The 14,091-nt window shown below is 41.4% G+C and overlaps 1 protein-coding gene across 1 annotated transcript in view; it reads left to right on the forward strand.

Moving 5' to 3' along the window:
- Positions 1 to 11,829, forward strand: part of cdkal1 (CDK5 regulatory subunit associated protein 1-like 1) — a 564,681-nt gene extending 552,852 nt beyond the window's left edge. Inside the window, exon 15 of the mRNA XM_034175248.1 lies at positions 10,259 to 11,829. Coding sequence (XP_034031139.1) covers positions 10,259 to 10,423 — 165 coding nt within the window. The 3' untranslated portion in view covers positions 10,424 to 11,829. The remainder of the gene's footprint in view (positions 1 to 10,258) is intronic.
- The last annotated feature ends 2,262 nt before the right edge of the window (positions 11,830 to 14,091 follow it).

The raw sequence follows: 14,091 nt of genomic DNA on the forward strand, positions 1-14,091 counted from the left end.
AGTATGTACATAATGTTCTTTTGTCAATTGAAGAATTTTTCCATATTTTGAAAGAGTGTAAATTTGGTGATATTTTCTATTTTGTTAAGGTCGGTGTCATTGTGAACCCCAGGATCTGTTTGTCTGAAGATGATTGCAGTTCAGTACAGTTTGATGTACTATGTGTGTAATTGGTGTCAAATGGTGAAATGTTCTTTGCTCAAGAACTTGAGTGTTGTATTTGATACTGTTCCTTTCCAAAGTAGAAATGGGGCCTAATATAGCTGTAAATGGTTAACTTTATCTGTAAAACTGCTGATTTTGAGAAGGACATGAAATGATTATTGTGGAATTGTCATAATTTTCCGACTGTTCACTTGAATGCCTGTACTGGACAAGGCAAGGGAATCTATTGGCACAGCAGCCCCACCAAGACTGTTTTTCACCAGCCGCCACTGACCTACGTTCAGTTTGACATTGGGTTGTGTGTAATGCATTAGCATGCATTTATCCATTCAGTATTCAGTATTGTGAGTTTTCTTTTTATTTGCCTCTAAATTTAGTAGTATACTGTAGTTTCATCAGTAATTGGCGTTGTTGTGGTTCAGTGCTGTCTGTGATGCTATGATGGGGAATGTACAGCTCTAGAGCTCGACGCATATGCAACTATAGATAGTTATGCAGTTAACAGCTCTCCACGTTTACCCGGCGTTTGGGTGGGATCAAACACACTAGGATGTGTAACCATGACAACAAAGGCATTGGTCAGCTATAACAAGAAAAACCATCCTGGAAAGGCAAATCGACTAGAGACTGATAGACAACCAAACCTCTCCAGAACATTTGTATTTTCTCATTTATTTATTCATAAGGAAGTCCTGCTCTGAAGCATTTATTTCCAATCTTTAATGTTGGCCTTTGTGATATATGTACAGGCTACATTTCTATTCATATTCATTCATGCCACTTTATGGGACATTCAGGCCATACCTTTGACTTAGTGCGGTACATTTGGGCATCCACTGTACTATGAACTGTCCTGGGTTCAGGATGGCAACCAGCTTGTCTGTCCCCACCTCTGGAAAGTAATCACCGATTAGTCATAGCCATGTGATATGTAGGCATTCTCTTTTCATATTCCAGGTGGGAAAATATGGAACATATGCAATAGCTTAAATTCCATTAAGATTTTCCCAAACTTTACCAAAAGTATAACATATGCAAAATCTTACTCTGATATACTGTATAGTTCACTTGTACTTAGTCTGACCAAAGGTTGGTTTGATTGAAGATGTGCCAAAGTTCCAAAGTGCTCATGTATGATATACAGTGGTATGTAAAACTTTGGGCACCTCTGATGATTTCCATGTTTTTCCTTTATACGAGGTCTGTTAGAAAAGTATCGGACCTTTTTATTTTTTGCAATAACCTTATGGATTTGAATCATGTGTGATTGCATCAGCCAAGCTTGAACCTTCATGCGCATGCGTGAGTTTTTCACGCCTGTCAGTTGCGTCATTCACCTGTGAGAACGCTTTGTGGGAGGAGTGGTCCAGTCCCCTCGGCGGATTTTCATTGTCAGGAAAATGGCCGAGCGACTGCCACTTTGCTGCATCAAAATTTTTTCAGAAACTGTGAGAGACAGCCAGGTGGAAACCATTCAGAAACTTCAGATCTTATGGGCATCACACAGATTAAGGAGCATTACAACTGGATTAAAGACAGCCCACAGCGGCTGAGGGCGCTTCGAGCGGCCATCGACAGGCTGAAATGACCAGATCATTTCCAAAGTGAAGGCTGTGTTGATCCGGGACGTCGTCTGACTACCAGAGAAATGGCAAGAATGGTGGACATAGCACTTTTTCGGCACATTACACTGTTACAGGAGATTTTGTAATGAAAGATGTGCGGCGGAATTTGCGCGTCAGGACGGAGCCGCTAATGGCACAGAACAAAAAGCACCTCCGTGTTGGAAGTCTCACAGGACATGCCCAGCTCTTCCACCATTCGGAAGATTCAGACGGCTTTGGGTGGCTTTTCAGTCGAGTGAGTATCGAGAAATTGTCGAAGAGCTGAGCATGTCACATGTCCTGTGAGACCAACACGGAGGTTCTTTCGTTCCGCGCCATTAGCGGCTCCGTGGTGAATTCCTCCGCGCCTGTTTTCATGACAAAATCTCCTTTAACAGTGGAATGTGCCGGGAAAGTGCTATGTCCACCTTTTCTGCCATTTCTGTGGTAGTCAGACGGAGTCCCGGATCAACACAGCATTCAGTTTGGAAATGATCTGGTCATTTCAGCCTGTCGATCGCCGCTCGGAGCGCAGCGCGCCCTCCACCATTGTGCGGTGTCTTTAAACCGGCTGTACCACTCCTTAATCTGTGTGATGCCCATAAAATCATCCCTGAAAGTTATCTGAATTTTCCGAATAGTGTCCACCTGGCTGTCTCTCACAGTTTCTGGAAAAATTTGATGCAGCGCTGCTCCAGCCGTTCAGACATTTTCCTCATAATGAAAATCCGACGAGGGGGGAGGACCAGTGCTCACTCAAAGCGTGCTCACAGGCAAATGACGCAACCGACAGGCATGAAAAAAACTCACGCATGCGCACGAAGGTTCAAGCTTGGCTGATGCAGTCACATGTGATTCAAATCCATAAGGTTATTGCAAAAAATAAAAAGGTCCGATCCTTTTCTAACAGACCTCGTAAATCATTGGTTGTTTGGATCAGAAATTTCAGTTAAATATATCATATATTAGACAAACACAGTGATATTTGAGAAGTGAAATGAAGTTTATAGGATTTACAGAAATTTACAGAAATGCAATAATTCTTTAAACAAAATTAGGCAGGTGAATAAATTTGGTCACCCCAACAGAAACAATACATCAATATTTAGTAGATCCTCCTTTTGCAGAAATAACAGCCTCTAAACCAGTGGTGTCCAAACTATTCCAGAAGGGGCCAAGAGAGAGGTTTTCCTTGCAGCCACTGACTCCAGCAGGTGATTTCACTGATTAACATCACTTTGAGCAGGTGGGATGAGTTCATCAGTGAAATCACCTGCTGGAGTCAGTGGCTCCAAAGAAAACCTGCACCCTCTCGGCCCTTTCTGGAATAGTTTGGACACCGCTGCTCTAATCGCTTCCTATAGCTTCCAATGACAGTCTGGGTTCTGGTTGAAGGTATTTTGGACCATTCTTCTTTACAAAACATCTCAGGTTAAAATCACACCACAGATTTTCAATAATATTCAGGTCTGGGGACTGAGATGGCCATTCCAGAACGTTGTACTTGTTCCTTTGCATGAATGCCTTTGTAGATTTTGAGCAGTGTTTAGGGTTGTTGTCTTGTTGAAAGATCCAGCCCCAGCGCAACTTCAACTTTGTCACTGATTCATGAACATTGTTCTCAAGAATCTGCTGATATTGACTGGAATCCATGTGACTCTCAACTTTAACAAGATTCCCAGTACCTGCACTGGCCACACAGCCACACAGCATGATGGAACCACCTCCAAATTTTACTATAGGTAGCAAGTGTTTTTCTTGGAATGCTGTGTTCTTTTTCATCCATGCATACCGCCCCTTGTTATGTCCAAATAACTCAATTTCAGTTTCATCAGTCCACAGCACCTTATTCCAAAATGAAGCTGGCTTGTCCAAATGTGCTTTAGCATACCTCAAACTGTGTTTATGGTGTGTACGCAGAAAAGGTTTCCTCTGCATTACAGCATCTCCTTTTGCAAAGTGCGTTGTATAGTTGAACGATGCCCAGAGACACTATCTACCGCAAGATCATGTTGTAGGTCTTTGGAGCATGTCTGTGGGTTGACTATGACTGTTCTCACCATCCTTCACTTCAGCTTATCTGAGATATTTCTTGTCCTGCCACTTCAGGCCTTAATTACTACTATGCCTGCGGCCTTCCATTTCCTCACTGTGTTCATCACGGTGGAAACTGACAGCTAAAATCTCTTGAGATAGTTTTTTGTATCCTTCCCCTAAACCATGATGTTGAACAATCTTTGTTTTCAGGTCATTTGAGAGTTGTTTAGAGGCTCCCATGTTGCCCTTATTAAAAGAGATGCAAAGAGGAGAAACATTTGTAAATGGCCACCTTAATTACCCTTTCTCATGATTGGATTCACCTGTGTAAGTAGGTCAAGGGTCAGTGAGCTTACCAAACCAATTTTGTGTTCCAAGATTTAGTGCTAAATGTATTCAAATCAATAAAATGACAAGGGTGCCCAAATTTATTTACCTGCCTAATTTTGTTAAATAATTTTTGCACGCATTCTGTAAATGCGAGAAACTTCATTTCACTTCTCAAATATCAGTGTGTTTGTCTGCTATATGATATATTTAACTGAAATTTCTGATCTAGACAACCAATGATTTATAAAGGAAAATCATGAAAATTACCAAACTTTTGCATACAACTGTAGAACTCCACATTGTAATCTTCAACTGTTAAGTCTAGTAAAACTGGTGATTAGTCTATGTAGTGTATGAGGGCCTTTGTGCCCTGTTATTTATTTCCTGTTGGACTACCATTGCTTGAAACTTTGTGGTGCTTTGGCATTGTTTCCCAGATGGCTTGTGTGTAAGCAGGTACTGAGCACAATGATTTGTGTCCTTAGGGCAACGTAGACTTGTCCAATAAAAGTAGGGCTCTCGCTGTGATTTTTGATCCCACTTTCATGGTTTTTATATGATGTTGGGATGCTCTTGAGAGTGTACTTGTAGTTACTGGGAGCCTCGGTAACCACAGTGATTTTTTTTTTTTACATCCCCTTTGTTTGGCTCTCCTGACGATGCACGTGATGCAGATGAAAGTGAGTTTGCAACATGCACTTCTATGAACTTAAACCTCTGTGGAAGTGTCGTGTTCAGTTCCTCAGATGTGTTCATGTAGGACACACTTCCTGCTTTTTGCTTTCAAAAACCTGGACTGAAGGGTTATTAGAACTGAGGCGTGTGTATATCTTACTTTGTTTATATTTCTCATTTTGACATTTTGTGGGATAATTTTCTATCTGCTTTATGTTTGTTTTACATTTGTTGTTTTCTCTTTTTCTGTCTTCTGAACTCATTTCTGATTTCAATCAACCACACCAGTATCACAAAAATATTTAGTCTTCAATATGGTTTGAAATCATTTCATTTAAAATCCTTGAACTTGATACCTTCAGATGGACAGGATGAAAAGATACTGAGCTCAGAAGAATCATCTGATTTTCCTGATGTCCTGTTATTTAAATGTGCTACACATATGCATAACATATTACTATGAGGAGGAATAGCTTCTTACGATATATGCGTATTGTACATATGCTTTCCCCGTGCATTGTGTGAAAGTGTATTGTCATTGCAGCTCGCACAGCAGCATTGTTGATCAGAAGAGTGTGTTTGGATGTCAGTCAACAAAATTATGTTAATTTCCCAAATTACTGTGGTTACGGTCTGTGCATGTTTTTTTTTTCTGTGTCTGTGTCTTCGTGGAGCCCCACCGACTTTTATGTCATTAAATCGGGACAGTCCCAACAAGATGTCTTGTAAAAATTACATTTATCTCATAAATGTGTCGAGCTGAAATTTTATTCTGCATGCAGTTATCCAGATAAAAAAAAATGTCTTTGGATGTGGTGTGCAGAACCGAGAGTATAATCAAGCTATAAATAAGCTATTGTGGCCTCCCAGACATGGCTCATTAAACACAAGCATATTTATGTGACGTAGGAAACTGATCAACGGGGGCAAGGAGGTGGTATCTTCACTGTGGCTCAGGGACGTATTCTTTGTCAAGCTAGAGACAATTAAATATACATTCAGAGGATCCACACACATTTTTTTGCATATGGGAAATGTTTTCAACCTACCGGGCCGCCTTACTAACCTTACCGTACTGAGAGTAACGAGTATTTACACAGATTGATTGACTTCTACGAGACAGTGCTATGTGTATATGTAAATGGTAAATGCACTGCATTTATATAGCTCTTTTCCATCTGCATCACACACTCAAAGCGCTTTACACATCAATTTCAATTTATTTTCATTTATATAGCACCAAATCACAACAGAGTTGCCTCAAGGTGCTCCACACAAGTAAGGTCTAACCTTACTAACCCCCAGAGCAACAGCAGTAAGGAAAAACTCCCTCTGAGGAAGAAACCTCAAGCAGACCAGATTCAAAGGGGTGACCCTCTGCTTGGGCCATGCTAAGGACACAAATTACAGAACAATTCACAAAATTAATATACAGGAAAAGCTGTTGATGCACAGTGCTAGTTCAAAAATAAGGCCTGCTCAGGCACAGAGCTGTGTATTGATATTGTCTATCACCAGAAATCAGTTATGCTTTAGGCCACCAAAAGCCAGGTCTGAAGTCCAGCTGTATCTCAGCCACATCTTACATTAGCTGGTTCACCATGTATGTACTCCCAATCACCAGCAATAGTGATAAGTGTACAGGTACCAGCTGTCTTCAGAGGAGCCTTGGGAACCGCTGGAATGTCCTTGTATCAGGAGTACCGAGGAGTACCACTTGTATTGTGAGAGAGAATCATCTCTGACATTTTGGCCATGTGGCACATTTCTGTAGGCGTGATCCAGCACCTAGGTGTCATGTGGGACTGTGTTCACATTTGGTTTTTGTATTGCTTGTTTTTGGTTTGTGTTCATGTTCACTGTATGCTCTTGTCTTGTGTTGGGGGCTTGGGTCTGGGTGTGTTTTTCCATCTGTTTGTCACACCCCTTTCCTGAATGTTCCCTCACACCTGTACCGCATTTTTCTCCATCGCCACCTGCACTGTTTAAGCCCTCTGTATTCATCGTGTCTCGGCCAGTTTGTCATTCCTTTGTGTCATCGTTCCACCCTTCCTCATAGTCCTTGTTTTGCCACATCGTGTTTTTGAACCTTTGCCTCTTTTTTCACCTTGTTTCTTGTCTCATGATTTGGATACCACTGCTGTTTATTGCCTGCCTTCCCGTGTACTGACCTCCCCTTGGCTTTGGGTTAAACCTGTTTTCTCACACTACACACCTTGGCAAGTCTTGCAATTGTATCTTGCATTTTTCTGTCCAAGTTCATGACACTAGGTGTCTGAGTGCTGAGGCCCCCAGTCGATGCAGAAGGTCAAGCAGATGTCCAAACTTCATCTGGCTGCTGCAGATACATGGTTACTTCCCAGAGGTGGGGATGGACTGTTTTCTGCCTAGGTGGTTGTCATTCAGGACCCAAGGTGGTTCCGTGGTGTCATGGAAGCGGCTAAGTGCAACACCAGTGCATGTTCCCATGCCTGACTCTATCTTTCTGTCTATCTATCTGTCCTCCATTCGTCCCAGATTTTCTGAACTGTAAGTTGAGGGGTTTTTTTTAACTTGTTTGCGAGCTCCTACGACATCGTCCGAATCAAAAACGTAACAGTACACCAACATCATGGTTGAGTACATTTTCTGTGTTCTTCAGACTAGTGTGTGACTGAATACGCTTTCTAGAGTGTTACAAAATGCTTTTTTTTTTCTTGAATTCTTCTGAAATATGTGTCAAAAATAAAAGTGACATTTTCTGGTGCAGCTTAAATAGGTTTTTTCTTCATGATCTATTTTTTTTTTTTTTGGTAACTTGTAGTCTTGAAAATATGGTGTGTGTGTGTGTGTGTGTGTGTGTGTGTGTGTGTGTGTGTGTGTGTGTGTGTGTGTGTGTGTGTGTGTGTGTGTGTGTGTGTGTGTGTGTGTGTGTTTGAAATCCAACACACCACTGCAGTGTCTCTGTCCCATTGTAAGTACATCTGCAGCTGATTTTGATTGTCACTGTTGCTTTGTCAGTTCAACCGTGACTAAGGGGCCTGTTCGAGTATCTGCTTACACACATAAACGCACAGTGAAATCATCGTGTCTGTGTGTCTGGAGTGACACTGACAGCTGGTGAGGCTCATGTGAGAAATGTGAGCGCTGCGAGTTCTGCTTTTCTGGCTGTGGTGATGTGTTGCCACGGTGTGCATCTTTGTGCAAATATGTCAGTGTGGGTTGCATTCGACTCCCAGGCCGCACAAAATCTGTGAGTTTTCCGAGACAGACATTTGAGAGTCACAGTGGTGAGTTTTACGAGTCAGTCTGTGGCCCCAGTGCTGTTAGATGGTTTTCAAGAGGCTTATTTTTGCTCTGATACCTCCGCTGTGAGCACAGAGACAGACATTTTCACTGCAGGCCTGCACATGTACGCAGAGAAACACTTGGTTACTCACAAATGCCAACACGCTTACTCTCGCTTTCTCAAAGGCATATGCACAAACTCAGCACGCCAACTAGCAGGTGGTGTGCTATCATTTAAATCGCCATTGCTCATCTTTTTCTGGCCTCCTTTCTTTCCTTATTTTCCTCAGTTTTTCACTTTGCTGCTCTCTCTCCCCTCATCCTTCTCTCCAACTGTGCAGACACGCACCTACTCACACTTGGATTTTCACTTATCTTCCCGGCTGGTAATAGATTTTAGACTGCACTATTCAGCCTTTCTCATGGCACCCTGTTGTTCACAGACACCTGCAGAGAGACAGATAAATACATGATGAGAGAAGACTGTATTCTTGTCCTATCAGCCCAGTAAAAGCTAATGATTTAGGTTCTTCACATTATATATATATATATATATATATATATATATATATATATATATATATATATATATATATATTCTGAGAATCTTGTTCTGCCCAAGTGGCAATCTCCATTGCTGAAAAATGAAGCAGACATGAAAGGGCCAAAACCTCCAGTTCCTTAAATGGCCACTTGAAGCCAACTCCAAAAGCAAGTCGATCCCCTCCATAGAACCATATGTTAAAATGTTAACAGTTGGGCACAAAAAACTGTTTTCATCTCTGCTGCTAGTTTCCTCGTACCTCATAATCTATACGGTGTACAGAGGAGGTTTGTTTAGTGAATCTTTCTATGTATTGTCTGTTTAAGTTATTTTAAGACATAACATAATGAATAATTAGTGGTTTGGTCGCTATGAGTGACAGTTGATGTGCCGGGTTGAAAGCCTTGCTAGAACAAGCAACTAGCACTGGCTGCTAGCCGCTGTGGATTTGAACGTGTTACAAATATCTGAGATGATGATATTGTTTTGGCTTACTGCGTGGTTTATTGGACTAAGCGATCATTTGCAACAGGTCTGCCCAAATCTGCTCTGCATGTTTTTTTTTTTTCATTCTCCCTGCTCTATTAAAGGGTTGACCAGGAGTTTGGTGGAGTCAGGCACTGCCAAGACAGCAATATCTAGAGCTGCCCCATTTGGGCTTCAAACCCACTCTTCATCAGAACCTATGGGTGATGTCATAGAGGGTTTCTCCAACATGCACTCAATGGTTCTGCCTCATTTTCAAAAAATTATTCAACACTTTCTCTTTATCCCACATCTGTGTGGAGTTGAATTGGACAATGTATCCAAAGGTTGAGCAGCACGCTCAGGGGTTCAGTCTTTTCTAAAGTGCTCAACTGCACACCTGGAACACCTTGATGGATTACGGACACACCCAACCTAACCAGACTCTTGCTTCTCATGTCTCTCCATGTTTTGTTAAATAGAGCACCCCTACAAAAACCCTACCAAATTGCAAGAACCGCTCTACAGACAGATAATCGCATCATTATTGAAATGTGCGTGAATAACTGGTTGCTTTTCATCGAGTGCTGTAATAAGCATGGAATATAAAATGCTCCTTGTTGTTGCATTAGGAATTTGCATTGTAGCGGGAGAGAGAAAGTCAGAGGAAAAAGGAGGAAATCATGCCCTCTGATTCCAGCTTTCTGTCCTAAGTGATGATTCCATGTCTGGATGGTAGCTGTGCAGTTGTTGCATGAACCATTACTGGAGAAGCTTGAATGAAGTAGGTGATGAAAAAGCAACTTCGTTGAGCTCCAACAGCATTCCATTTTCAGTGCAATTCTCTGCATTCTTTCATTGTCCTTTTATCAGGTTGTAAATCTTTAGTTGCTCTTGCTCTGCTTGTTACTTCATGGCTGTTTCACTGTGTTTTCAGGTTGTTGTTTTGTGCAGGAAACATACAGTCTGCTCATCATGATAGAAAACATCCACCGTGCACTTCCACAGAATGTTTATTTAAATTGTCTTTGCTGCTGATCCAGAACTCTTGCTATATTTCCCTGCAGAGCGGAGCAGTCAGAAAATGTTATATATATATATATATAAATGCAGTGTCAGAAATAGTTGAAGCAACATTTAATATCATGTTATTCTCTGTGTTTCCTCACAGGAACAGATGGCAAATGGTGTCCAAGGTTCTACCTCCGTGTCGTCGTCTTCTTCAGTTTTGTTGATGGGGTCTTACAGCCTGGATAGGGAAGTACTAAAAACGTTTGGAGTTGGACTTGCACTGGCTGCAGCCTTCTTGGCCTTTATTTTGGACAAGCTCTACTGAAGAGCCATTTGTATCTGCTAAGAAATAGGCGTGAAAAGAGAGCAACGTCACAGGAGTTAAAAGACGGTGGTTGAAAATGGTGATCAATCATAGTTGTTTTTATTCATTTTTCTATAAACTCAGTGATGTTGGCCTTTCAATGTCTAAGTGTCTTCATGTGCTTCGGTTGTGTGCACAGCTGAACATAAATCTGACAGTAACGAACTACAGAAGTGAACTTTTTACGAGAATTACCAGAATTCACTTATATACTGTGCATCGTTATGCTGGCATGGCCCATTTGACTACTTATAGGTGAAATGAAAGAAAATGCTAAGCACATCACATTCACCATGGTTGACCGTAACAGTTAACATTAACCGTCATGTGGTTAGTATTATCTCATATGCTAACATTAACCATGGTGACCATCTTCTTTAAGTAGTCAGTTGCATCTTGTCAGTGTAGGTGTGTGCTTTAAGTACGGTGTTTTCAGCACTGCAAGTCACGGTTTTAATTTACTAGTTTGAGAGGACCTGCAGCTTGTAGTCTAGTGTGACTTACACTCCGGAATATACAGTAGTTGTACACAGTATCCGAAATCTGATCATTCTAGAAAAAATTCTGTTTTTGGAATTAAGATGGCAAACACCAAGCTAGGCTTTCTTTCTTTCATTTTTTTCTTTTCTTTTTAATGTTTGTTGGAAAACATTTGTGCCATAATTTTTTTTCTTGTCTGTTGAAGGGCTTTTTTTGTTCTTATTTGTTTGTTTTAGAAGTTTTGGGGTTAGTCTTTACACTCGTGACAAAAATGAATTTAATTGGTGTTGTATTGATTTTAGAATGCAAATGTCAGCACGAGCAAACCAGCTATTAATGCTTCATAAAAATCACTTCTCATTGCCACTGAACAGGCAAAAATGCCATTGGGCAGGTCTAGTAGCAGAAAGAGGATCACTACAGAGGTATATATGTATGTTTACCTTCCTAAATGTAAAGAAACCTAAGATGACTGAGTTAGCTGCTTTTCTTAGTTTGTAATTACCGAGTGATTACAGGTTATTTGCTGATGAGAAGCTCATTCCTCTAGACCAGGCATCTCCAACCCTGCTCTTGAAAGGCACCTGTCCTCCTTATTTTCCATGTCTACCTGCTCTCGTCACACCTAGTCAATTAAGATTTGTGTTTCCCAGCCCTTGATTGGCTGAGCCAACCTGACTGAGGTACTCTGCTGTGGGTGGAGTAGAGAGAGTTGTAAAACATGCTGGACAGGTTCCCTCCAGGGGGTTGAAGAGACCGGCTCTGGACCAAGAAGACCACTACTGCAAACCTCAATCCTGCACCCTTTAAAATTAGTTTTTGTATTGAGTGGAAAAGATTGCCCCAAAACTCGAGAGATAGAGAGGCCTGGTTGAAAAATGTCAAACTTTTAGGTATACGAGGTCTGTTAGAAAAGTATCCGACCTTTTTATTTTTTCAAAAACTATATGGATTTGAATCATGTGCGCTTGCATCAGACAAGCTTGAACCTTCATGCGCATGCGTGAGTTTTTTCACGCCTGTCGGTTGCGTCATTCACCTGTGGGCAGGCTTTGTGGGAGGAGTGGTCTAGCCCCCTCGGCGGATTTTCATTCTCAGCAAACAGCTGAGTTACTGCGACTTTGCTCCATGAAAATTTTTTCAGAAACGGTGTCAGACAACCAGGTGGAAACCATTTGGAAAATTCAGATGGCTTTCGGTGAAGATTCTATTAGCATCACACGGATTAAGGACCAATACAGCTGTATTAAAAACGGCCCACAGCGGCGGAAGGCGCGCCGTGCTCCGAGCGGCCATCGACAGGCTTGAACGACCAGATCATTTCCAAAGTGAAGGTTCTGTTGGTCCAGGACGTTGTGTGACTAGCAGAGAAGTTTCAGAAGAGATCGGGATCAGCACTTTATCGGCACATTCCACTGTTAAAGGAGATTTTGTAATGAAAGACGTGCAGAGAGATTCGAGCGTCGGGACGGAGCCGCAATGGCGGAGAACAAAAGCAAGTCTGTGTTGGAAGTCTCACAGGACAAGTTGGAACATGCCCAGCTGTTACACAATTTCTCGGATACTCAGTCGACTGAAAAGCCATCAAAAGCCGTCTGAATCTTATGAATGGTTTCCAACACGGAGGTGTTTTTTGTCCAGCGCCATGAGCAGCTCCGTCCCGACGAGCGAATCCCTCCGCATGTCTTTCATTACAAAATCTCCTTAAACAGTGGAATGTGCCGATAAAGTGCTGATCCCGATCTCTTCTGATTCAAATCCATATAGTTTTTGAAAAAATAAAAAGGGCGGATACTTTACAGACCTCGTATACCTAAAGGTTTGACATTTTTCAACCAGGCCTCTCTATCTCTCTAGTTTTGGGGCAATCTTTTCTACTCAATACAAAAACTAATTTTAAAGGGTGCAGGATTGAGGTTTGCACTAGTGGTCTTCTTGGTCCAGAGCCGGTCTCTTCAACCCCCTGGAGGGAACCTGTCCAGCATGTTTTAAAACTCTCTCTACTCCACCCACAGCAAAGTACCTCAGTCAGGTTGGCTCACTCAATCAAGGGCTGGGAAACACCAATCTTAATTGACTAGGTGTGACGAGAGCAGGTAGACATGGAAAATAAGGAGGACAGGCGCCTTCCAAGAGCAGGGTTGGAGAGGCCTGGTCTAGAGGAATGAGCTTCTCATCAGCAAACAACCTGTAATCACTCGATAATTACAAACTAAGAAAAGCATCTAACTCAGTCATCTTAAAAAGTTTCTTTACATTTAGGAAGGTAAACATACATATATACCTCTGTAGTGATCCTCTTTCTGCTACTAGACCTGCCTAATGGCATTTTTGCCTGTTCAGTGGCCATGACAAGTGATTTGTATGAAGCATTAATAGCTGGTTTGCTCGTGCTGACGTTTGCATTCTAAAATCAATACAACACCAATTAAATTCATTTTTGCCCCAAGTGTAAAGACTAACCCCAAAACTTCTAAAACAAACAAATAGTCCCTCTGTACACACAGCTGCGCGTAAGAGCTCCTCTCCCCCACCGAGTCTTGGAGATTAAATTACAGCCACAAAGAAATAAAATAAAATAATGGTAAAATTAGTCCGTTTTGTTTTTGTGTCGAGTGAACTCACTTACTGTAATGTCCAAAGTGAACCTGAACTACACTACCCACAATGCTCCCTGCATTGATCGGCCAGTCACGTTTTGCACTTAATGACGTCATCAGCAAGCGACAGGCAACCAGTCTGTTACAAACACACAACAGACGGACTAAAATGTTTGATTTTAGGGTTTACAGATGTTTTTGACCGTTAAATTTTGCTCACTTTACCAGCAAAAAAATGTTATCAGACCGAAAGTTATCAGAACTAAATTTACTGGAAGATAATTGGTCCGATGATGGTTTTAAAAGTCATCTGAAAAGCTAATCCGCTAGCAAAAACATTAGCTTCGATAATTATCTGTTATCAGATTAGCTGAACAGTTTTGCTGTTTTGCTCTTTGGTCATAATCAACTGATTAAATAAAATAGTATTACTGTCTGATAACAGAAAAAAAAGTGATGAAGAAGTGTGGATTTTTAATTTGTTGTGTGTAACCCCCCCCCCCCCAAAAAAAACAAACAAACAAACAAACAAAAAAAACAAAAACAATT

Source organism: Thalassophryne amazonica, chromosome 7 (genome assembly GCF_902500255.1).
Source record: "Thalassophryne amazonica chromosome 7, fThaAma1.1, whole genome shotgun sequence".
In the NCBI taxonomy this organism is placed as follows: domain Eukaryota; kingdom Metazoa; phylum Chordata; class Actinopteri; order Batrachoidiformes; family Batrachoididae; genus Thalassophryne; species Thalassophryne amazonica.